Genomic DNA, 27,406 nt, shown 5'->3' with positions numbered 1-27,406 from the left:
CATGCATGATACACAGTTGACTTAGTTTTACAAAAAAGTATGACAATGTTAAAGTTCTAAAAGATGAAAAATAGCAATTTGATTTATTTATTCAATTTTGTATTTAAAGGAAAGAAAAAGAACATTTGTTAAAAAACACCAAAGCATGCAATCAATAAAATGGCAAGGGTAAGACAATAACTTACAAACTCTATATATTTTTAAAACATTCATCTTAAGAGAGCAGAGAAGAAAGCTTAACTTCTTCCAATTTATGCTTTAAAGAATAAGAATAATTATAAATAAATTTCAAACTTACCTCATTTTTGTACTTGACTGTTGAAAAGGGTTTTGCTCCTATCATACCTATTAAAAAATTATAAAAGAACTAATTATATTAAACATCTCTCTAAATTTTCTGATTAAAAAGCCTTAATTTCACTTATTTTAAATGAAAGCTTCAAATTTTAATCTCACTTGTTGATATTTTCAGGATTTGAAAACAATTACATTTAAAAATATTTAATAAGCTTAAGGGAAAATGAGTTTTCTAAATCATTATTGGAATAATTTGATATAGTCATTTATGATTGCAATTTGCCTGTACTTATTAAAATGGAATATATGTGCTAGAAATTGAACTTCGAATCTATTAGGTACTAGCATGTATGTGCTTCATCTATATGCGTAATAATGATCATTTATACTTGATGATAATTGGAATAGCAGCAAAAAGTAGCAAACAACTTACATGTTCCAATTTATATGTCATAGAAATGGACAATTATTTTTAAGCCAATGTAGTCAGAGGGCAAAACAAATAAATGACAAATAAGACAGTATGAGCATATTTGTTTCTTTTGTAGGAAAAACAGTTCCTAAAACTCAGTATGTGTTCTGTTTTCTTTTTTGACAGGCAGAGTTTACTGCAGGTGGACAGATTGACAGAAATATAGCAATAAGAGCAGAGGGGGGAGCTGTGAGCTCAGCGTGCAGAATCCTAAGAGGCAAGGGTCAGGCTGCAGAGGTCAGGGGGTGCAGGCAAGCTGGCCCATGGAGGAGACTCAAGAATGTGTTCTTAATAACAAAATAATGGCTGGTTTTGAGGTGGTCAGTAGGACTTTCCAGTCTACAGACTGAAAGTTAAAAAAAGCATAATGCTTGTTCTTTATTAAAGTAATGACATTATCCCAATGGCACCCTGTGTGCTTTACCATTTAGATACAGTTAAAACTCAAAATTCAAACTCACTGCTACCAACTGGGTTCTTAGTCATAGAGATCTTTCATTAGGTTTCTGATGCTGTAAATCTCAATGGGAGGAGGCTGCTCATCTTTATCCTTAAAGTTGCTCGTGGGTTCCAACCACCAGACATGCAGGCTTGAGTTGACAATCAACCTGATATGGACTACATATCAAGATACGAGCTCTCTTTAGATACAGTACTGTGGCAACATTGTCAAGTAATAAAACAAAGTGATCTACCTATTTCCGTACTGCCTCTTTGCTGTTTGTGTTTACTTAATCCTTCCGTGACATCTTGAATTCTCCAAAGTTCTTTCTGAATTTGTGCACGCTGAATTCCTGCAGATTCAGTCTATATAAAACGGATAAGCCAAGTATTAGAAAAACCATTTTAAAAAGTCACAAAAATCCACCAATACATATATATGAACAATGAGAATTTAAAAGAAATGAATTATTTTTAAGAAAAGAAATGGATTATTTTTAAGAATATTTAATATGATCCATAGAAATCTCCCAACTTTACAACTGAGTGGAAAAGATACAGGAAGGAAAGAAAATATTAATTTTCAACCTTTCATACACTATTTCATGCCTCTCCAATGGCAAGTTTATGAATCAACACTTAAATAAGCTTGACTTTACATTATTTGCGATCCCCAAAGAACCATACTGACCAAAGGATTAAAAATAGAAACTAAAACAAAAAAGTCACAAGTCCTTAATTAAACTGTTTTTTATTGAGGAACAGGAGGAAGAGACAAAAAGAAATTAGCTTCCTAAACTTGAGACAAGATTTCAAATGGTTTGTTTCCAGTTCAGTCAAGGCCAATAAGGTAACACTAGAAAGAACACAGATTTGTAAAGAGTGTGCGGTGGAGAGGATTGGTTGCTCTGGCTTTCTCTTGCTTAAAATGGCTTTCCTTGGGTCCCGTTTAGGTAGCTGCCTCAATTCTGTCTGGTCTGCAAGTATATTAACCTGATTCAGTGGCCACAATTTGGCCTGACATGGTCTACTTTCTTCAAAAGCTGTGTGAACCTTAGGCTACGTTCTACATAAGAGCAATGTAGCCTCAGCAGAAGAGAGGCTGATCAAAATGAGTGGCAACTTGGTGACTTAGCCCAAGCTTGCTGGAGGCTGAAAAGCAGTTGTCTGGAATGAGAAGCACAATGATACTGGTCTGATTTGGAACTGCTTCTACTTTATTTGGATGTATCTGACTTGGCACTGCTGTTCCACAGAACTAGAGCCAGAGGTCTTCACCTAATCTTGTTGGAGAACTGAGGGATTGTATGATTACTGATTGTATTATGTTGCTTATTGCTTCCCGAGTTATGGCCTACTGATTTCTCTAATAAACCTTATAAGCAAACTCCACAATTTTGAGTACAGTTCTATGGAGTCTGTTTGGTCCCAACAATGAATTTTGGACCCAGTAAGACTGGTGTTGGAATTGGTAAAGGTGGGTGCAGGAGTGTGGGAGACCGTATCTAATCTTTTAGGTATTAGTTTAGTACTGTGGATATTGTTGATGGGGACAGTTCCCTTTGTGTACATAAGAGAAGTCAGAATTAGTTCTTTCTACGTTGTCCTTACTCCTATTTCAGAGTAATGACAGCAAAAATTGGAATAGAAAAAAAATTAACAGGTAAAGCCTTGCTAGAAACATAATCTCCTTTTTAGAAAACTAAGGAGCCTAGGTGTGTAACACAAAGGTTTGCCAACTGAAAAGGTTGGCAGCTGGAATTCACAATCTGTTTTGTGAGAGAAAGATAGGTTATTCCTTCCTGAAAAGATTTCTAATCTTGGAAACCTAATGGAGGGGTCAGAAATGATCAACTAGCAGTGGGTTCAGTTTGATTAGGACCCATGTAAGTTACACAGCAATCCAATCTCTTGACTGATAGTCAAAAAAATTGTGCCAGAATCAAAGATGGCGGAAGATTATGCTGCTTTCTAGGTGTTACTCTTATAGGCTTGGCAATAATCCAGTTGAGGGCTTCACATGACAATTCTTCCCACTCCAGCGTATTTACATTTTACAAATTTGGATCTGTTCCTGTTTTGTTTTCTCAGCCATAATGGAACAGAAGATTTTACGTTTATTTGTATTTTTTTTTTAAAGACATTCATTTATTGGGACAGGAAATTTACTGACCTGGAAGAAAATGCAGGGTGCAACAAAATCTGGTGCTTATGGCCTGGAAAATTATCACTGAAGATGGAGGGAAGTAGCTAGGCATTTTATATCCCTACATAAACAACTTCTTTATGTAGAAAATTAAAAAAATTACACAGACTGATGGGTAAATGCTAGCAATGCACAACCGTAGTTTATGAGAAAAGTACCACCAGCTACTTGATGATTCTAGGATTTTACATTTGTTTTTGAAAATTAATTTTTTTGTTTCAGTGTGTTTATAAATTATATTGGGTTTTCATACAATCATTCATATACATTTTGTTTTATAACATACCAGAACTACTCTGAAGTCCTCACTCTAGACCATAAAGGGAAATGTCAAAAAGGGTTGGAGAGAGAAATTACTAGCTAAATATATAAAGAAGATTGTTGACTGGTGAAGTACATGTATTTTCTGGATAAATTCTCAATTCTGAGTTAGCAGTATATAATTTTCAATTGTGGCTTAGCAGCATGGTCTCTACAGATTATGTCACCAGCAGGTCCTTTGAAGTTTTAGTTTTGTAATATGAATTTATCAAAGTGGTTTTCCTTTAGTCTACATTCTTATTTTTAAAATGAATAATGTCTGTATCACACCCTTGAGTAAATATCCTACATGAATCAAAAAAACAAGATCATGTGAACGTTCCCTAAGATTTTATTAGAGCTCTACAACTCTCACTGATAAATACTTTGGATAACACTAACTATCGTATTTTATAAATTTAATTTAGTTATAGATAATGAAGTAAAACTTTGTCACATTATGTAGTAAAATTTTTAAAACAGATACAGGATTTTTAAAAAAGATTGTAAATAATATATAACTTCTATTTTATCAACCTAAAAAGTCCTCAGAAGAGCAGTAATATGCTTTCAAAGTATAAACCTAAAGAACTATATCACTGCATTAAAAAGCACTTTTATATAAACTTATCTAGTTTGCAAGTCACAGGTTATTAAGCATCAAAGTAAAAGAAGGAAGTACTCACACAAGACCCAAACACGACAGCCCAGATGTGGAAATTGATATAGACTTATCAGGAGAGAAGATCAACTATAAAAATCAGACACTTGCATATGTTCTATAAAGAATATACATCACTTTTGTAATAATAAAATTAATACCTATTTTCCCCACTGAAAAACTACACAAGGAAAATCTTTATATTTTGCTTTCCAAGTTACTGAGTTTTCCCTTATACAATCCATTTTTTCCATTAAATTCTTTCTCCAAAGAAAAAGAAAATGTTTCTTACAAATCTAGAAAGTAAACCCTTATTTTACTGTAAGAGGCCAAAGACTTCTCTCTTTCCAGTATGCCATCAGTTAACTTTGTCTATGTTGCTGTCATTAAGGAGGAAATCTTAAGAGTCAAATATCAATGATTTTTTTCTGTCTTTCCCTTCCTTATCCCTTTTCCCTTCCTTTCTTCCTTCTTTACTTACCATTATCACATTTAAAATTCTCTTTGGTATGTAATATTTTTCAGGTCTTGTTTGATAAATTTATCCCCACTCTACATATCCTGCTTTATAACTTAGCTTGTAATTTTACTATTAGCATCCTTGGTCTCCAATATAAGTGACGTTCATGTGTATCTCTGTGTGTGGTATCAGCAAGGATTCAATATAGTAAGCCTGTTTTCTAATACTAGCTACTATTAATCTATCTTTTCTTTAGTAAAAATCAAGTTATCACATATTCATGGTCTACTGATGAGTTCCATTTGTTTATTTCCCCCTGTGTATATAATTTAACATAACAGTTTTTAAGGTTTGCTTACTTACTAAATCAGTTAACAATTAAATAGTACATTTTATGTGCCAGGCTCTGCTCTAAGTGTTTAAAAATTATCAAATAAACCCTTGCCTTATATACTTGCCTCTTTTAGCTTTCCCAAAATGTCTTAGCTACCTGTGAATGTCTTCATTATAAGCCTCAAGATATTCGAATTAGTTTAATTTCTCCAAAAGATTCTGTTAAAAATTTGATAAATTTTCATTTTGGTAATATAAAATTTTATTTCTTCATTTATTCAAGTTGTCTTAATATCCTACAATTAAATTTTCATAATATACATTATCTTTTTAAATTTTTTTCCAGAGGCTGGCAAACTGCTATGGTCCAGGTCTGTCTTCGATGGCCTTGAGCCCAGAATGGATTTTACATTTTCAAGGGGTTGTTTAAAATAGAAAACCAAACCAAAATGAAGGCAAACTGTGATAGTGTGCATATTCCTGTGACTCTGGAGATTTTTAACATTTAGCCTTTTACAGCGTAGATAACCAGGTAAAACTTTCTTATTGTTATTAGTTGCTGCTGAGTCAAACTTAAATACAGTTTGTCCTCAAATGTCATTAATGTCTTATTTTGATTATCAGTATGTACTGTGTAAAAGAAAAAACAGCCATTTATGACTATTTAAAGTTGAATTAAAAAATGAAATAAAATACAATTGAAAAATCTACTTCGTTAATCACATTAACAATATTTCAAGGGCCCATATTTCATGTTGCTATTCTAAAAAGCAGCATGCTGCTGATCTAGTCATCTTACTAATTTGCTGGTTGAGGTAAATAAGGATGATTATATTTTATAAAAGATGACAGGTATCAAGTGATTTTTATTGTTTTTTAAAACTTACATGGACTCTATTTCTACAACACTTTGAGATAGGTTACTATTTCCATTTTAGAGATGAGAAAATTAAAACTTGGAATATGGTTCCAGCTCTATCTACAATGCCTATGCAGCTGCCTCTATTCTAATGAGTCATAGTAATAGGAAAAATATAATTTAACAAGAGATATTAAATTCAGAATATGTTAGAATAAATAAACATGAAAGGATCAAAATGTCTATTATTTGATAAATTAATACAGACATGCTTAAGAGGGATATGAAGCAACATGTATAGGAATTAATGACAGAGTTTAGCTAGGAGCAGAGATGATTCTAGGACTCACTGTACACAATAAAGACATTTATACAATGAAGGGTTGAATTATTTTGGGAGATACATGAACCTTGTCACAGTGTTCAAGTCTATCTGTGGCACCTGAGTACAATGGTAAGGTTATACTTGCCTCTAACAAAGTGTGCTGTAAAATATGTCAGAAACAGTTAAAAGTACAGTACCTGAACTTCACCAAGACGATCTAGCTGTTCTTGCATTTGGCTCCTGGTAACAGTTACATCATACTCCAACTTATCATATTCTCTCCATGCACGTTCCAGTTCCTAGAACCAAGAGAACGTATCACAAACCGAAAAAAAAAAAAAAAGGTGTGTTTTTTTATATGTTAACACTACAATTACATCCTGTCTACATTTTAGAAAATCATGTGGTTTATTTTTCAGAAAAAAAAAATTCCATTGTGTTTTAGAAGACCAATCACCACAGTTCTATGCCTAGGATTAGTCCACTTTTTCAGGTTCCTATTAGGTCTTAATTCCTCATCCCTGCCCTCTGCCAACTAAACTCTGTCATCGAAGTGATTCCCTCCCCGCTATACTACTCTCCCCCTTCTGGACTTTTACACACATCTTATATTTACCCTTCAATTTTCACAATAATGGTCTTATGCATTATTTGTCCTTAGGGGACTGAGTTAGTTTACTCAGCATAATGCTCTCTAGACTCTCCTATGTTACACAGTATTTAAAAAAAATTACTGCTCCTTAGTGCTGCGTATTATTCCACTGTGTGAATGAATGACAATTCCTCAATCCATTCATTTTTTGATGGCAATTTGGGCTGTTTCAATTTCCTTGCTATTGTGAATAATGCTATTAAGAAACTTTGTGTCTTAGTTCTGTTTTCCTTGGGGTATATTCCAACAATTGGTCATATGGGATTTCTATGTCTAGCTTTTTGAGGATAAATCAAACTGCCTTCCAGAGTTGATGTACTATTTTATAATCCTACCAGCACTGTATGAACATTCCAATCTCTCCATATCCTCCCTAACATTTATTGCTTGCTGTCCTATGACACTTTGCCACTGCTACTGAGGTGAGATGGTATCTCATTGTGGTTTGTAATTTCAATCTCTCTGATCACCAGTTATTTAGAGCTTTTCTTCCTGTGTCTGTTGCCTTCTGAAAGCTGTTTTTTGTGAAAAGTCTTTTCCCCATTTTGTGATTCAGTTATGAGTCCTTTCCTTGTGGAGGCCCTGTAGCATTCTGTAAGCTTTCAGAATAAAAGGCCCTGTCATATTCTGCAAACTCAGAATGAAAGGGTTACGAGACCTTTGTCTGAGTTGTCACTGCCAAATGTTCCTTTCCCAGTCTGTAAGTTTTCTTTTCACCCTATTGGAAAAAGTTTTTGATGCATACACAAAGGGACTTCTAACATTTAGAAGATCCCAATCATTAATATTATCCTATACTGTTTGTGCATTTTCTGACTGTATTTGCCGGCCTATTTATACCACAAGCTAGGGCTTCTAAGTTTGCTCCCATTTGGTCTGTAATGATTCTAATGATTTGGGGCTTTAACCTAAGGGCTCTGATCTAGATTGAGCTGATTTTTTATGTGTTGTGAGGTGTGGATCCTGTTTCAGAGAGAAAAATCTATTTCATTTGTAGCTAGGAGATGAATTTTCTTGAAAGTAATCTTCTAAAATATAGAAATAAAGAAGTAAAATCACAGAGATAAAGTACTTAAGCTTTAAAAATTCGCATTTATATTACGTAGATGATTTGAGAGCTTATTTGTTCATTCTGTAAGGTGAAAAAACACAGAAACTGATTTCCTTTAATAAATATTGCTTCTAGGTATCTTCTAATTTGTGCACGTCATAAAAACTGCTTTTAAAATAGCAGGCCTATGAAAGCTGCAAAGAGGGTAAGATATGGGTTACAGATCCATTAAGACAGTCTTCTAGTTAACATCAAATCTCCTTACATAAAAGTCAGACTTCAAGGTGAGCCCACATGCATTATGTTGTTGTTGTTAAGTGCCATCAAGTCAAGCATGACTCATAGCAACCCTATGAACAAAAGACCTGAGCCTTGTTCTATTAACTACTTTTGTTTCTCTAAGTTTAAAGTTTCCAGAGGCATGGTGTTTAGGAAGTGAATGCCACTCCTGCTTCAAAGACATGCACTACAGATACATAAAAATTTAAAAATATTTCAGTACTGCTGAAATTTCAGAATTTTTTTTAAAAAAACTAGACCGAGATAGCGATTACAAATATTTTTTTTGGTAAATGAATGCATTGTTTTCTATTTTCCTAATGTGGAAAATCTCAAAAGTTTGCTGAGCCTGTGTGGTTTTCTGCCTTTACCCCACATCCTAAACATGATTATGGGTTGGGCAGAAACTCAAGGGATGAGGAAATGACAATGATGTAAATAAAATAGATTCTGTCAGCATAACATAAGTTTCTTCATGACACGTGGCTAAGTATTTGATTAAAACAAGTTAGTGAATTATTTAAAGGCAATTTTAAAACCTTAGACTATGACTGTTTTGTCAAGTCACAAAGAGACAAATACAAGAAAGATATAACTATGATATATAAAATGATCTTAAAAGCACAGGCACTGATCATAAAGTGATCAAATCATAAAGTGATCAGGTGATTTGAATCCACCAGCTGCTCTGCGGAAGATGGGAAGTCTCATCCTGTGCTGTGTTTTCTTGTTATGTGCCATAGATCAAGTACAACTTCAACTCTATCAACAACTGATTTGAATTCTGTCCTATTCTGTGCCATTTTCATCATCTCTGTCATATCAGACTCCATTACTGTAGTTACTTGCTATGTATCAGAAAGTTGGACAATAAGTAGGAATGACAGAAGAAGAATTGGTGTCTTTGAGCTGTGGTGCAGGAGAAGAGTACTGAATATACCATGGACTGCTAGGAGAACAAACAGGTTCGTCCTGGAGAGGGTGAAGCCAGGCTGCTCTTTGGAAGCAAAGATTCTGAGGCTTTGTTGTTGTTGTTGTTATGTGCCGTCGAGTCGCCTGCGACTCATAGCGACCCTATGTACAACAGCCCTAAACTCCGCTCTGTCCTGTGCCAATCGCACTGTCTCTGACACTCCCATCGTGATTACCCCAGTCACTGAATCAATCCACCTCATAGAGGATCTTCCCCTCCTGCGCCGTCCCCTCCACTCTGCCCAGCATGATGTCCCTCTCCAAAGACCTGTCTCTCTTTACAACATGTCCAAAGTATGTCAGACGAAGCCCCAGAATCCTTGCCTCCAAGGAGCAGCCTGGTTTAACCCTCTCTAGGATGAATCTATTTGTTTTCTTGGCAGTCCATGGTATTCTCAGTACTCTTCTCCAGCACCACAGCTCAAAGGCATCAATTCTCCTTCTATCCTCCTTTGTCATTGTCCAACTCTCTGATGCATAACAGGTGATTGCGAAGACCATGGCCTGTATCAGACGCACCTTATCTGACATTATTTGGACATATTGCAAGGAGAGACCAGTCTTTGGAGAGGAACATCATGCTTGGGAGGGAGGACGGACAGTGCTGGAAAGGAAGACCCTTGATGAGATGGATTGATTCAGTGACTGGGGTAGTGGAGGGTAGGTATGTCAGACACAATGGGACTGGCACAGGATAGAGTAGGGTTTAGGGCTATACATAGGGTTGCTGTGTGTTGCAGGCAACTTGATGGCACATAACAACAACAACGTACTGCTCTAGCTTTTTTGGATGATCTTCAGCACTATTTTATTTCCATAGTATATTAATGATATTATTTGATAATTTCACATTCTGTTGGAACATCATTTTTGGGAATTGGTGTAAATATGGATTGTAGCCTCTAAAACCTCATGAGAGGGTCAGATACAAGTTGGTTCTATGCTTCCTATTAAAAAAAAAGGGAAAGGATTCCCCATGCCCACCAGTTAAGAGAATCAAGAAACTCTTGCAATTTCCACCCACATGGATGAACCTCATAATGTTGAAGACTCTTCCCTTATACTGGTTCTTATTCTACCCATAATGTCACTTCCTGACATTAACTCCCAAGTTAAAACTATGAAAACCTAGCTCCCCACATTAGGCTGTACTTCCTAAAAGGAATTCAAATTAAGACTGCACCACATGACAGTTTAAATCAGGCTAAGATAAACATAAATGGTGAAAAGGAGAGAACACAAAGCACAATGTGCTTGAAGAATATGAATAAATGGGGCTTTAGGAAAGGAGATATAGCATTGAGTTTTGAAGAAAAGGAAGACAGAAAAGATTGTTTTACTTGTTTATCTAGTTTTAAGTACTAAGGCAGAAGATGTTGTCAGAAGTGAAACTTTGATGTACAGAGGCCTTAACGTTATTTATCTGTTACGGCTGGGTTTTCCAATGAACTAGTTCCTGAAGCAAACTGTGAATGCAAAGGAACTGTTTTGAAATTCTGCCAGTATAAATGTTAATTTAAATTCCCATCTAGTCAGCAATCACTGGGTACCAGCCATATGTCCATATGTCCATTATTAACATTTGTAGCCTTAAGCAACGGATATGAATAAGTTTACGTGTAAGTACAAATAACAGTTTGCATTATTTGCTGTAAGATATATCTTTTAAGAACATACTCAGAGAGTTTATAATAATCATTGATTAATCCTGAAGGCAAAGAAAAAGAAACTAGGAAAGCGATTACTGAGGACAACTATCAGAAAAAAGTAATAAATAGATATATTTTGGTTAAACTCTTTTTTTAAAAAAAACCAAAAAAACAAAACCACCACATGTCCTGTCATGGCTGGATGGAGTAGATGATTCTAAGGCTATTGATTGTATTTAAGCTTCTAAACCTGACTGGTACGAGAAAGAATAATAGTACAAGTGAACACTGCGCATCCCTAAGATTTCCTAAAGTTGAAGTTTCAAATATACATCATATCATTCAATGATTTCCAAGTAAATGCAGCATTGCTCACCATGTTTATTCAATTGTGTATCGTATAGAGATATGGGATTTGTCTACCTCCCTACCCCACTAAAATGTTAGTAATTTTCTTTTTCTAATTTTATTAGTTCTTATCCTACAAAAAAGTAATTATTTATTCCAGCTGGTCAGTATCCCATACTCTCTTCTTTATGGTACGGCTCCATGGTGTTTTGTCCTATAGAGGCCACTTTTAACTTCTCCTTTCTTCTTATTCAAATCCTACAAATAGTGACTCTCTTATATAATATTTGACATTTCAAGCACATATACTTTCGTTATATAAATCAGTATAGGCATATGTTATCATTAGCAGGTTTGGAGTTAAATTCTACACAAAGTATTTATTAGCTTTGTAACTAACCATGGGCAAGTCATTTAACTCAATCTTTTACCCAAATTTTAACCAGTATCACTATAGTGGGATGCCAAAACTACAAAGATGAATGTGATATGCTTCAGATTTCAAAGAGCTCACAACCTAGAGAGTTCACCCTCACCCAAAGAATATAAATGTCACAGTATGATTAAGAGGCTTAAAGGAGGAAAATAATAGTGTATTTTGAAAGGAGAATACAAACATAGAGGCAATGTTAGCTTAAAAGTTGGTTTTTCTAGCCTTCTCTAGTCTCCAGGTACTTTAACTGTAGGCACATGGTCTTGCAAATTATCAATAGTTTAGAGACTAGAATAAGAGTGAGAGTACTTCCCGCACTGGGCAGCAAGACTTGAGTGAGAATGGAACAAGACCTTAGTGAGATGATGGTCGTGGAAGAACTGTGGCATTGCTATGAAGAAAGGATGACAAGGTATGACCTGAGGATTCTTGCATTTGTGGTGGCCACAGTGAAAGGTTTTGCTGTTCTTGTCAGATACTTGAAGAAGAAGCTGACTTAGAACTGCTCTGAGGCAAACTTTGTTGTATGTGTGAGGAAACCAGAGGCTTCTTGAATTTGTGTTGCTGAACTGAAACCGGGCCTTTTATTAGTTAAGGAATTATGTTTTGCTGTCATTCTGGCTTGGGACTGCTGGTCTAAATCTTACTTGTGAGACATTCTTTGCCTCTCCAAGCCCCAATTTATTTCTCTAATAAACTCCACTTTTGGTACCCACCAACTGTGAGTAAAGTCTGTGAATAAAAGACAAATACTGAACCCAGTAATTGGGGGAAATAGGTGCAGGAGCATCGGGAATTCGCGGGTCTGACCTAGCAGCTTCCAGTTTACTGCTATGGATATTACCGACAGTGACAATTCCCCTTTATGAAGTGGTTAGATGTCAGACTCAGCCACTCTTAGGGTATATCGGATCCTTTAGTAATAGGTTATTGAAGAATTAAAAAAACAAAAACCAACCAACCCTCAAACAATCTAGGGTTTGATACCTATAAAAACTTTAAAAATAGCTCACATTAGAAATGTTAATATAGTGTTGAGGATCAAATACTAGTTGATGTTCTGGTATTCTACCTGCTGGGAAAGACCTGTCTTAGAGAAGCTGTCTTGTCTACTGAATTTCCCCTATTCAAGATCTTGGAGGAACAAACAGATAAAAGCGTGTCTAAAGGTTTCTCCTATAAGAGGGTAATTTCTTTCAAAGGTATGTGTGGGTAGGTACTCTCTTTCTATAGATGATTACATCATAGGACTCAATTCAGCTTGTTTAACTCATAAAACAGTCAACATATACACTCGAAGGAATACTTTTAGATTTAGTAACTCCAAGAATCTCTTTACAAAAAGTCACACAACTATATGCTAAAAATTTGACTAATTATATTTCTTATTCAAACCTAATATCTAAACTAAGCAGCTATGAAATAGCAATGTTGCTAACTTCTTAAAAGGTTTTCTCAGGTGTCTTTTACTGAAATGGTTGGTTAAGTAAGACCAGTTACCACCTTTCCTAAATTATTTTAAAGCCTTTAAAATCTACAATGTATTAATTTTCACAGTGCAGTAAATTTTATGTATTTTTGATAAAGAGCTCTCATTTTCAAGGTATATAAGAACAGGAGTACTTATCTTCCCCGTAAAATATTTACTTCATAAAGTGCTTATTAATTAGGAAAATAAAGATTATCTTTTACATTTACGCTCCTTAGATAGATATTAAAAAATTCTGGTGGCACAGTGGTTAAGATGTTGGCTGTTAAAAGGTTGGTGGTTCAGACCTGCTCAATGGCAGGAAGCTGTGGTAAATTGCTTCTATAAAGATTCAGCTCTGGAAATCTTATGGGGCATTTCTACTCTGTCCTGTAGGGTTACTATGAGCTGGAATCAACACAATAGCAAATGATTTTTAACAGGATTAGATAAACAAGCTAAAGACAAAGTAATGTTATTGTAGTCTTTTTTTTTTTTTTAAAATGCCATTTTGCCGCATAAATCATAGAAAACAAGCACAAGGCCTGGGCTGAGACGAATATGGAGTTTTTACTCTGCTCTATTTTTCTATACAATCAGTGTAAGAACACAATCTGTGGCAAGCACAAAGGCGGCAAATTAATATTTCTTCTTACAATAAAAGGCAACTCTAAAAAGCTTAAATAAGTAGAAGGGAAAAAAATTACTATATACTACTTCAGCAATTTCCATAAGAAAAAATTAACTTACAGCAGTGGCTCGAGACAGTTCTCGACATGTACTGAGCAGACCATTCTGTAAATCATCCCTCTGTAATACCACCGTTTGAATGGCTGTTGGGTTATCTGCATTCATTTCTATCTCTTGGCTGGCTGATAGCAAAGCTTGTTCAAGCGTGTACTGTTATAATAAAAAGAATTACACTTAATGTTCTGCATCATTGAATTAATTTTTTCTACATTAGTTTTCAGTGTCCTGATAATAGTTATCTAAAGTAACATCAATTGTAGATAATAAACATAATTGTCCTACTTTCTCCTTGTGGAGCTGCTGAAGTTTCTCTTCCAGCGCATGTACGACTTTATCTTGTTCACACAGACGGCTTAATTTGGCCTAGGTTATAAAAGAAGAAATTTTTTGTTGTTGTTAGCAATTTTTTCTTACTCTGTAATTGGAGGTAGTCACTCTATGACAAGAAAACATATTGAAAATAGTCACAGAACACATAAACAAGTATTCCCAACACATTATTAAACTTAACTAATTAAACACATTCTTAGTAATTAAACACTTTCACGTGATTCTATTTCACTAGTGTAGTGTAGGTAAGATATTTCTCCTATATGATGCTACCAAGCCAAAGGTGGGTTACTTTAATCCGTGGCCCTCAGGCCTGGTTTTAATTACTTTTTGTCAAATATTCTTCTAGGTTGTATAGCCCTGGTGTGTCCAATTGCTGTACAGAGGTAACTCGTGGTTTCTGTGAAGCTGAACACTGTGACACTGATGTGTCTAATGCGAGAATGTTTATCCATGGTGGACAGCGTTTGGTGGAGCTCCCCAACTAAAACAAGCGTGGAGGCAGGAGTGGTATCCACATCCATAATAGCTTGCCTCCGGAAACCCTATGAACCTGGAGAAAGGATGTAAGTTATACAAGTGCCCAGGTCTTTCGTTCATAGGGTCGCTATGAGTTGCATACGACTCGACAGCACTTAACAGCAACAACTATAACATGCTACGGAGGTTAAATTTCATTTGCAGTGCTTAATATTAAGCACCAACTAGAGTCTAGTACATATGTTAAAATTATGTTTATTGAAAAAAGGTTTTTATAGAAAAAAAATACAAGGATGATTCCAATCGCAATAATGCAAATATAACTATTGCTAAGTAAGAGTTACTTTCAGTGTTTTAATATTTAAAATTTTTAGTATTACTCCAATTTTAAAATGTTGGGAAAAAAGTAATATATTGAATTTTCAAGATTAGCAAGAGTCATTTCTTTCTCATTAATTTCACATTAAAATAAATATGAACCTTAGCAAAGCCAGTTTTGTCCTCGTATTTTATTTGTTTTGCTGTGGTTGTTCAGTTTATACAGCAAAATCTATCTCAATTCAGTTGTCTCAAACATACAATTTAGCAATACTGATATTTAGTCATTCTTATCCAACTTTTGATGAGAAAGTTCTCCTTATTAACAGAAAACTTAATTTCCCCTAAGGTTCCTATCTGATAATTATTTTCTATTGTCAATTTGATTTTATACTGATAATTCTTAAAAGATTATGATACGCAAAGCTTTTTGGTTTTAAAGATTGCTGGGTTATCTTTTATGGTTTAAGATTTAAAGGTTATCTTAGGGCAATTGTTTCAGGGGTTCATCTTTCCTTCCTGGCTTCACAAAATCTAAACTTAAGAAAGCTAACTTAAAAGGCTTAGATGTCTCCCCACTGATAAGGCCAACGAATAATTTTTGTATTTTCTTTTTAATGTTTATTAGTTTATAACAGAAAATGTGGCCTGTATTTTCCATCTTATGCTAAACTCTTGACATTAAGATGAGGTCTTCCCCATAAACACTTTCCAAAAGTACTCATGTGAATTAAGATTCTAAAGTACTATACTATGCATACATTAGATATACAATTATTAACTGTCCAGCTTTTTATGATGGAAAAAATAGATTTTTATGATTAAAAGAGCTTATGTAAAGATTAAAATCTTTAATATGGAAAAATTAGACAATTTACTTTTGACAAATTAAGCAAGTTCTAAGAACAAGAAAAAATGTTTTGTAATAAGTATTCAGAACCAAAAAAAAGGTTGATGTTGCTAATTTATTAACTATTTTTGTGTAGATGTTTTACGTACTTTCAAATTTATGTCAGAATCCTTTAGGAAAAACTCCTATGTAGCTGCTGTAATATCTCAAAATATAATTCTGAACAAACTGAAAATATGTGCCAAATTTCTTACTTTACAGCATAATAAGACATAAGAAAGAAATCTGAGACTTGACTTTCTTTGCCATTTATATTCAAAAGTAGATGTCCAATGGAAGTACAATTCAATGAGACAAAACTGAGATAAATGAGGAGACAATGATATATAAAGAAGAGTGCATGGCAGGTCAATGATTTTTAAGTATGATTAAAGAGAAGACTAAATTTAATTTAAAAGGGAAGCAGTGATTAAATTTCTAGAGGTTGGTATTTTCTTAGAAAACACAGACCCAGTCTCACTATTCCCAGTCTTCCACAGTATTTTATCAAAAATAGTTTTCCACTTTGACTTTTACTTAAGCAGCTGCAGAGTCAGTTCTTGGACTCATGGTGGGTCTGTGCACAATATGTTGCCCTGTCCTATGAAATACTCATGATCGGTTGAGAACAGGATTTTAAGTATAGGATTTGCATTGGCTAATTTTAAGAATACACCATGGACTACTCAAATAAACAGGGTGAAACCAGGCTGCTCCTTAAAGATAAAGATGCTGAAGCTTCGTCTGACATACTTAGGGCATGTTTCCAGGAGGGACCAGTCCTTGGAGAGGGACTTCATGCTTGGGAGGATGGAGGGACAGAGCAAGAGAGGAAGACCCTTGATGAGATGGACTGACTCAGTGACTGGAGTATTGGAGGTGGGTGTGTCAAGAGACAATAAGGTTGGACAAGTTAGAGCAGGGTTCAGAGCTGTTGTACACAGGCACACAACAACAACAGCAGCAGCAACAATAACAATTTTCAGAAGCACTGTCACCAATTCTTTCTTTCTAGTCTGTCTTAGCCTAGACATTTTGCTACCTGTTCAGAATCATGTTATTGTTAGTTGACATGAAGCTGCTGAAGACTCATAGCAGCCCTATGAAAAACAAGAGGAACCCTGCTTTATCCCTGAAATGCTTAAGCCCACTGTTAAAGACCCATTGTCAATCTATCTCTTTAAAGTTGTTTCTCTTTTGCTGACTTCTCCAGCAGTATGTCTTTTTTCAAGTATTGGCTTTTTCTGTAAACACAGTGAAAGTACGTGAAACAAGGTTTTACATTCCTGCTTCTGAGAAACACCCTGGGTTCACGTCACCCAAGATAGATTTATTTGTCCAATATCATAAAAACTGCTTATTTCTACTGACCGACTGAGTTATGGCTTAGCAGGAGGTGCACTGGCCAGAAGTTAAAACTTTAGAATCCTATATGAAAGGTAGAATTCTACCACTGAAAATCCCTGACAGGTATAACTAACTGGTAATGACTGGAGGTGGAGGTAAGGGCAACAGGATAGATTTAATCTAAAATCTCTCACAGAAAAATTTTCAGTTTATTTAATGTAATTTTGAAGGCACCAGAGGAAAAATTTTTTGTTAGATTTATTTCTAATGCCTTGGTAGGATACATGACAGAGTACTCACAATATGTATGCACAATATAAACTGATACTTACATCAATATCTACTTCTTCAGGTCTGTATTTGTATAATGTCCCTCTACATTCTTCTTGAGACAACTATAAAAAAAGATGCCATATAATAAATTTAAAAATAATATTTTATACATTTATTTAGCTGATGAGTAATATTTTAGATTTATGTTAAAATAGGTAACAGTGTAACAAAAATGAGATTTTACTGGTCCTCAAACTTTGAGAAGCTCAATTCACACATAGATCATTGCAAAAGTAGGAAAATAACAGTGATACAATATGAAAAGATACATAAGAATGATGTTAAGCTTGCCAAACAAAACAATAAGCTGGTCAAACACAATTAGATAGCATCTTACATTTTCCATTTTTAAGACACGCATTATTTTAATGAAAACTGACAATACAATCATAGCAAATATTAAAAAACATATTTTAACCATCTTTCAGCATATAAACATAATTACACACTATGTGTACAGTAAAAATGTCGATACATCTCAGTACAATTTTATTAACAAAACTTGTAAACATATTATATACATATACATAATAGATAAACACACATACACAATATAAACTTATCTTGTTCTTCTGTCTTAAGAACTAAAAGATAATGGAGGAAAAGGATGCATTTAATTGAAAACAGAAAGGAATTAAAAATTTCATAAAATGAAAGTGTATATTACAAACTGTTGATAGTCAAATGGCACATGTTCTGGTTGACATGGTATATTCTATTGCATAGTTTAAGAAACTGGTATTTTGTGTATTTGAATATCCGTTCTTCAGATTCTTCTTTTCCCCCTTAGATTCTTAAAAAAATTTTTTTAGATTCTTCTGTCTTTTGGTCAAATAAATCCTCTTTTCTGATCGTGCTTACCAAGATTTCAATAGCCTTCCAAGTCAATTAATACCAAAGATCACCTCACAGCCTTTGCAGGCAATATTTTACTATTTCTTGTCTTTTGACTTTCTAATGTCTTCTAGACGGTAAAAAACATAGCAGGAAAAATTTAATTGGGGTTCACTGTGTGTCTTCTAAGTAGCACATTTTTTTTACCCCCCTGAAGGTGGAGATGTGTCCGAAATACCGTCTAGTTTAGAAAAATGAAGTATCGCAAATATTTACGTGCATTAGACCTTATCAATTACAATTACACATGCCCTCTCTGTAAAACACTGTCTGGCAGTTAAAACCTTTTTAGAAAAAGCATAATTTATAAAGCAGGTAACTTTGCATGGATCTAGAAACATAAGAATCAGGAAGTTAAAAATATAAGCATTCCAAACATACAGTAACTCTAGAAAGATTACGTGTTTCATTTCAAGACATTACCTTCACATACCTCATGCAAATGAGTCTTGTGACTATTTAAGAGTATGCACAGTGATTATTAAACCATACAGCTTTCATAACATTGAACATCACATGAAAAATGAATTTAATGGCAAAAGCCAGAATATTTTAGTGCTATTTGAAATAGAGATCACTCAACTTGTTCTGGTAAGTGTTGGATGGCTTTCTAAATTAAAGCACCAAGATCCAAGAAAAGGATTTGTTTGCATACCAAAAAGGCATTAACAAGGGGAAAAAAGCTTTTAATAAACGTACAGACATGATCAATCATGAAAAATGTTGAAACTACAGTTTTTCCTAAAGAATTCAAACTTCAGTTCCTAAGCTAGAAAGACACCCACATATACTTTAAGGTCAAACATAAAATAGCTTTACAAAACAATGGAACGTGAGAAATTTTTATTTTGAGATAACTAGAGAAAGTGCCACATTTAAATTACTACATGAATACTATTCTATATTTGTGGTTCAATTAACAAAAAAGGTTGGTACTTCAAAATGACAAGTTAATAATTTATAATAATTACTTAGAATATTGGCATAAAATTCTTATATAGATATTTTTAATATAGAAAAATTTTAATTGCATATTTATTTTTATGTTACTTAGCACATTATAAAAATAAAACATGTGGAATATGCAGTTACAACTTTGGAATAATATCTTCTTATACCTAAAAGAACATTACATACATAACTCAGATTTATTGTGTTGTATCAGTATTTTTAGTTACACTGCAAATCTTATTCAAATCTTACTATTATTCATTAACAATAATAGTTATTAGATTATAACTAGAAAATGTTAAACTAATCGCTACTTATAAACTGCTTTTATGAGGCAGAAGAAAAGCACAAGAAAAAAGATTATTCCTTAAAATATAAGAATGTCCTTTTTTAATTATTGAAAATAATCACCAATTTTTAAATAAAAAAATAATGCAATAGAAATAGAAAAATTTGCTTTTAGTTTTTAATATGAACATCCTATTAATAATAAAAATAATTTAACTTTCCAAATATTCTGATTAATGTTTTACATATATAATGTTCATGATACTGCTTTTAAAAGAGTTTTTCAAATTCATCTTTAATGTACAGCAAAAGAGTTTTGAGGATGAAAACTATAGCCATTTTAAGTACTCAAAGGAGCTCTGGTGACCAAATGGGTCGAGTTATGCTGCCAACACAATGACCTGTGGTATAAAGGTCTGTGGTCTATTATTTGTTCAATGGGAAAAAGATAAGCAGTCTCCTCCCAAGCAATTTATAGCCCTTGAAAATTTGCTGGAGGAACAGCTGAGTTGCTGTACATAACAACAGTAAAAAATAACAGTAGCGAGGCTAAAAATGCAAAGGAAGAAATGAGCTTTGTTCTAATTATGAGCAGAGGAATAATTACAAGCTTGAATTTATAATGTCTTTAAGAGACTAGTTGAATACATAAGGTTGTATTCTGTGTTTTTATGATAAAATTAAAAACTTTTTCTAACAGGGTACCAAAAACATTTTTAAAAAACTGAGTCTGTCACTAGTTAAAATTACTTATTGATTTAAATTGAGCATTCTCCAGTGCACTTTTTAATTATGTGAGCTATATATATAAAAAAGTATATACATACACACACTCCTAAAACAATTTTCACAGAAACATAAATTTTATAAAAGTCAGCATTCTATTTTGTGAGGATTAAAAAATATTTACATGACTATGGATATTTGATAAAAACATGGTTACATGACTGTACCTTTTAGGACAAGAACTCATCAGGTGGTTCACTGATATTAACCATGAGAGAATATAAAGTCTATGGTACACACATGTAATTTTGAAAAATGGTATATAGATGAATATTACAGAGAGGATATTTTTCAAGTTAATTCTCACTTATTTAGTATCTGGTCTGATTCAATCTAAAGAAAATTCCTAGTTGGAAGAAGTGAGTGGCTGTGTAAATATAGCTGTGGTGCTAAAGGAAATAGGTCATCAAAGGATCATTTTGCTACTTTAGTTCCAGAAAAAATATCAGGGACTTGTTGTCAAAACACTGTAATGCAACTGTTGAAAAGCAAATGGGAATAGTGTCTAATATAAGTTTTCATGCAGATTTTCTTTGGATAAAACATGATAAACCCTGGAGAAAAGTGAGGGTGATTTGTGTAAACTTAACAGTAGGACCTATAAAGCGTATCTGAAATTTATTTTTATCCATTAAAAACATTTGTAATAATTTTAGTCTCTTACTAGTGCCTGATTAAAAATTCTTCGTCATCAAAAACATTACTTTTATTGTGAAAGTTATAGCTCAAATTATTTCCCACAAAGTGTACTATAAAATTTGCTGCATTCCCGCTGTGAGTAGGTACGTTCCCTATTTCTCTATCCCTTTCTGCCTTTTTATCTTTGCTTTTAGGCAGAGGTCATCCTTTTGATTTCCTGAAACTGGCTGTTGTAAAGACCACTGTTTTTCATGTTTGTGTTTACTGTAATGGAATAATGTAAGTCATCTGTTGACTTACGTACATGGATCATCAACTCTCAATGCAGATAAATTTAAAAAAGAAAAATCAAACTAAACCACAGACCCATGCTACTACTTTTATTGAAATATGTAAAACGTAAAAAGTGAGAGTATAATATTTTACACAAGAATGTCTTTGACTTCATGTCAATTAGTTAGTACCATTAAAACTGGAAAATTTGGATAGTGAATAAGAAATAACAATGAATTCATTGCTGTTGAGTCAGCACCAACTCATGGGTTGACGCTTTAGTAAGTTTTCAGAGGCTGTAAATCACACAGGAGGTGACTTCCCTTTTTTCTCTTGGGGTGCAGCTAGTGCATTAGAAAAACCTACTTTAACACTGGGGTTTGGGAGGGCAACTCCCTACCAGGTCACCAGAGCTTGTACTGAAAAAGTGTCAATTTCAGGACAAGTGCTAAGGTTATATATGTGGCACTTCCAATTGGAGAGGCAGGGTTCCATTATCTAGTGACATTGATTAAAAACAGAAAGATGCCATTTTCTTTTGAAAAGAAAAGCTAGTTAACTCCAAATATTTAATAATCTGCTTTAGTTCATCTCTATTGAAAATTACAGCAGATTATATCCAATCACATAAGCAATTCTGAATGTGTAAAAAATTTTGCTCAGAAATCAGTTACTCTCCTACCAACTATCACATGGCTCCATGGCACAGATTTCAAGGCCACTGAAACACATCTGGGGCATCAAATGCCATGTGAGTGCAAAGTGATTCTTTTTACCAGGTGCTTTTACAATTATCAATCAAAACATGTATTCATTTTTCATGCTAGTTAACTTTCTTCTATATGATTTTCAAGTATCTTAACAGATTACACATAGGCTAGAATAATTTGAGGGAGGCTGAAGTGGAAGAAGCTGATGTTGCAAAACACACAGCTAGGAACATTAAGACCATGGATTACAAAAAGTTTGAATAGAAATGTATATAATGACTTCATTTGCAGATCTGCAGATTACCAAGTTTCCTAAAGTCAAGCCAACTATAGACACTCAGGCCAAACAATGTGATAAAATATGTCTACCCTGACGACCTTAAGAATGATAAGAATAAAAAGAGCCCTGAACCCTCCCCAAGATATGAAGAAATATCTATCGGTTCTATTACTCCACAACATTTTCTTTTCAAAATGACTTTGATCTCATTCACCAAGAGACCAAAAGATAGACTTAAACTGGTCACCAAAATATAATCTATTCTTAAAACACTGGGAGATAAGGCACTAGCTCAAAAGGGGGGGGGAAGGTACATGTCCCCCCCCATCTTATAATGCTTACAGCTGGTCAAAATAAATGGCAGTTTACTAGAAATTTTGCAAATGTACTGCAGACCTCCAAGTACATATCAAATACTATACACAAAAATTTTAGGAAGATGGCACATTTAATATTCAACGGCAAAATGTTCAGCAAAGCCATGCTAAGAATACTGCAGCATCTTGAAAAGCATGGATGGATTGTGGTTTTCCAAATAAAGAGAAACAAACAAACAAACAAAAAAAGAACAACACTAATGTTATGAGTAAATCTGAGAATAAACCAAAACTGTCACTGAGGGATTTTGCAGATGGTAAAGCAGTATCATTCACTGTCCAAGACCTTACTTGCTGGTACAGTTGGGGTCTTAGCGCCGAGTTCTCAATCATTGTGTGAACCATGGTGATAATAGGTTCATTTTCTTTCATCTATTTCAAATCAGGAGGAGCATACAGCAAACATCAGTTTACAGCATAGCTAGATTTGAAAGACGACACTGTAAATATAGCCTCTACTTCAATTATCTTCCTAATAGAGCAGATGTTCACATTTTATCCCACGGCTGTACAGATTTTATTTATATAAACCATTTCAAACAAATATTACATGCTGTAAAATGCTACCAAAGTTATAAAAGGCTTACTAATTGCAACAATGCTGCAACTAAGTCTTATAAAATAGGTAATTAATGGATATACATATATGAACAAAAGATTCATCATGATTCAAAGGATAAACTAAAGGGAGAAGATATCTATGAACTTTAAAAGGAAAAAAGAACATTAAATCAATAACTTTCTCAGTAATAAAGCTTGAAAAGATACTTAGTTCTTTATATGTTTAACCATAAATAAAACTCTTTTCTCACAATATTAAAATTCTATAATATAAAAATAAATATATACTCTTAATATTGACATTTTAGTGTAATTAATTTTGATAAACATTTTCATATATTCTGTTTATACTTCCTCAGAGCATAAGACCAGGCGCAGAATTATTAAGATTATGTAAGCTAAAATCTACTCAGCAAAAACTTAATATTCACATTTCCAGCTATATTGTACTTAATTACTGCCTCTAGAAAAGTATTTTTAGAAGGCTCTGGACGCAACAGTTTAATAATTTAAAAGATAATAATCATAATACATAGAGTGAAAGGCCAATAAAATGTTTTATCCTTTCTAAGCTGTAAGGTCTCCTTATAATGAAAATCTGGGATATACATTTTATTTTTCATTCTCTTCATTTAGAAAGCAATCAGTTTATGCTGTAGTTAGTACATCTTATTTTATTGATTCAGCTAATTCTGTAACACTTATCAGTACATGATAGTACTAAAATGGAATGAAAACTATCAGCAGCTATCATTTTTACTTATGAATTAAACTTTGGGGTTTTTTTATTATTCATGGGTTTATTTTTTCAAATAAGCAAAAGGCTATTTACAAATAAGGAAATCTCCAATGACGTAAATTAAAATGACAAGCCTATCAGTTGAAATCTAAATGAAAACCAAAATGTATTAAGGCACATTTAAGATAAACTTTCTAGGGTAATGACAGATTGATTTTACTCTTGTCCCTCAAAATCTGTGAGCATCAGAATTGTCAAGGAAGACTTAATAGTTAGTAAAACAGTGAATTAAACTTTTTCTTTCTATATATCTAATCTCCAGAAATTTTTAGCAATGAGCAGGTACTGCTTTTAGAAAAACTTTAAAACCTAAAAAACTATACAAATTTATTAATTAGTAAAGGATATAAACACAGTTTAATGGAACAGTCATATTTTGTCAACTATTTGTTGGTGATCTATAGAAGCTATACTGTATCATGTTTTCATATTATGTTCAAGGCTGGAGAGAAATATAATGGAATTCTGTGATGTCCAGTGAGTGACATTAATAGAGGCCCTAAATGTAGAACTGTTAACACTACCTTCATTTGTCTTACTAATCTATATCCACACAAAAATTTATTAAAAGTAATAGGTTGCACAGTGGAGTGTACTGTGGGGTGGGGGAATTGTATACCATTGAAGGAATTTTTCTTTTACTTTTCAAAGAGAAGAGAGAACTGGGGGGGGGGGGTGGGCAGGAGAAAAAATGCAACAATGAATGAATTGAAATATAAAATCTCTGTAAATGTTCATTAAAATAAATAAAAATTTGAGAAACTGGAAAAAAGTAGTATTAATTTAAAAAGCAATTTATTCAATGCATGTTAGATACATGATACACAGAGAAACTTTTTAATATTAGGTATCTATTTTCCTCCTTTTAGTTTCAGAAACCAAAGCTTAGATTTATTTAGACCAGAGATACTTAACTCTGGTAGCATGCTAGAATCCTGTGGGAGAACTTTAAATACATATGGACCCTTTGTTTCCAAAATAATTCTAATATGCAACTGGAGAACCCTTCATTCTAATATGCAACCGGAGACACTTTCATATAGATATTATCATTAAATCATCACAGTGTCAAGAAAAAGCCAAATCTACTTTCATGTGGTCAATTCCAAATCCTGACAACTCGCCATGAAGCTTCTGAGGCTGGCCATCTTCAGAGGACTGCCTCATCTTTCTCCCAAGAAGCAACTGGTGGATCTGAGCTGCCAATCTTTTGCAACATATTATGCCAGCAAGGTTCTTTATAGTAGTGATAAAAGATTTCATTCACCAAAATTACTACTGTGTTTTTAAGATTTGAATTTGATAATAATGGTCTTTGGTTTGCATCCTCTTGGGCTCCCGTTTAAAAAAAAAGATAAAGTAAGTCTATTGGTGAAAAAGCAGCTCTTTTGAATATTGTACTGACTTAATCATGGTCTCTAAGATGCTAGAGTCATGAGTTGTAAGACTAATCAGAGCAGTGATAATAAATGAGGCTACTCTCTTCTCGTATATGACATCCAACAGAGATGCCAATTAAACATCAGTAGCATCACACAAAATAGGACCCTGATTTGGGATTTAACAGATCTTTACTTTTCCCAGATTTACTGCACTGGAAACATTACGTCTGTTTTATCTGCAACTGTATTCTAGAAAAGAGGCAATGGTTCCTTTTACTGAAGTATCTCTGAAATGTTCTCTATTTTAATATTTAGGAATGAATTTCTGTTTCTTTAACTTGAAATAGTACATTTTATCTTGCTCTGTAAGAAAACTTTATGAAATTTTTTAATTGAAGTAAATTACATGAAAATGCAATACCTAATGCTCTAAGAGTTGCTTGGTGTTTGGTACCCAAATTTTTAACAATAAATATAAAACTTGTAATGGAACACTTCTTTTTAGGTGCTGTCAAGCATGACTCATAGTGACTCCATCAATAACAGACCTGAATCTGTCCTATCCTGTGCCATCCTCACAATCTGACATACTTGAGCCCACTGCTACAGTCACTGTGTCAACCCATCTTGCCAAAGGTTTTCCTCTTTCACCATTCCTCTACCTTTCCTAGCATGATATCCCTCTCCAAGGAAGAGCCTCTCCTAGTAAGAGACTCAGTATATGAGATGAAGGCTCTTTTTCTGACATTCTGCAGCAAGTGCTTCAAGGTCTCTTCACTTTCAACAAGCAAGGCTGGGTCATCTGCATAATGTAGGTTGATAGTGAGTCTCCCTCCAATCCTGATGCCACTTTCTTATTCAGAGTCTAGCTTCTTGAAAAATTTGCTCAGCATATAGTTTGAATATGTAAGGAGAGAGGATAAAACTCTCATGCACACTTCTATTAATTTTAAAATATGTAGTGTTATTTTGCTCTGTTTGGACAACAGGCTGTTGGCCTAGGTATAGGTTTCTCATGAGAACAATAAAATGTTCTAGGAATTCCCATTCTTCCCAATATTAGTCATAATTTGTTATGAACCACACAGTCAACCTCTTCATAGGCAATAAAGCACAATTAGACATCTTTCTGATATTTTTTTGCTTTCAGCCAGGATCCATATGACCTCAGTAATTAATTTCCCAGGTACAATGGCTTCTTCTAAATCCAGCCTGAACTTCAGGCAGTTCACTGTCTATGTACTTTTCTACCCGTTTTTTAAATGTTCATTCAGCATTATTTTGCTTGTATGCAGTATTAATGATGTTGTTGTTGTTGTCACATGCCAATGAGTCGCTTGCAACTTGTAGCAACCCTAAGCACAACAGCTCTGAACTCTGTTCTATCTTGAGCGAACCTCACTGTCTCTGACACAACTACCCCCATTACTCCAGTCACAGAGACGATCCATTTCATCCACGGTCTCCTTCATTTTCACTGTTCTTCCACATTTCCAATCATGGCATCCCTCTCCAAGGACTAGTCCCTCCTGGTAACATGTCTAAAGTAAGTCAGAGGAAGTTTCAAAAATCCTTCCCTCCAAGTAACAACTTGGTTTCACCCTCTCCAGTGAGAACCTGTCTGCTCTCCTCGCAGTCCACCGTATAGTCAATACTCTTCTCCAGCACTACAACTCAAAGGCATCAGTTCTTTTTTTATAATCTTTAGTAACTGTCCAGCTCTCTGAGGCATACTGAGTAATTGTGAAGACCACAGCATGGATCATGTACACATTCTAGATGTCCCTAGAATGATACCTTTGCTCTTGAGCAT

At 34.0% G+C, this 27,406-nt stretch overlaps 1 protein-coding gene across 3 annotated transcripts in view; it reads right to left on the bottom strand.

Annotated features, from left to right (window-relative positions):
- PLEKHA5 (pleckstrin homology domain containing, family A member 5) overlaps positions 1 to 27,406 on the bottom strand; it is a 284,442-nt gene that overhangs the window by 26,884 nt on the left and 230,152 nt on the right. For 2 of the 3 annotated variants that reach the window (XM_006888444.1, XM_006888445.1), the window contains 6 exons: positions 17,653 to 17,715; positions 14,239 to 14,319; positions 13,957 to 14,106; positions 6,552 to 6,653; positions 1,465 to 1,576; positions 299 to 345 (listed from right to left, as the gene is read on the bottom strand). In XM_006888444.1, coding sequence (XP_006888506.1) covers positions 299 to 345; positions 1,465 to 1,576; positions 6,552 to 6,653; positions 13,957 to 14,106; positions 14,239 to 14,319; positions 17,653 to 17,715 — 555 coding nt within the window. Of the gene's footprint in view, positions 1 to 298; positions 346 to 1,464; positions 1,577 to 6,551; positions 6,654 to 13,956; positions 14,107 to 14,238; positions 14,320 to 17,652; positions 17,716 to 18,201; positions 18,238 to 23,142; positions 23,224 to 27,406 lie in introns of all 3 variants that reach the window. The other variant, XM_006888443.1, reaches the window with a different exon arrangement.

Source organism: Elephantulus edwardii, unplaced genomic scaffold, assembly GCF_000299155.1.
Source record: "Elephantulus edwardii isolate Elephantulus edwardi_28Jun2011 unplaced genomic scaffold, EleEdw1.0 scaffold00067, whole genome shotgun sequence".
Classification (NCBI taxonomy): domain Eukaryota; kingdom Metazoa; phylum Chordata; class Mammalia; order Macroscelidea; family Macroscelididae; genus Elephantulus; species Elephantulus edwardii.
Note: the sequence above shows the minus strand (reverse complement) of the source record. Positions and strands in the feature narration are given on the sequence as shown.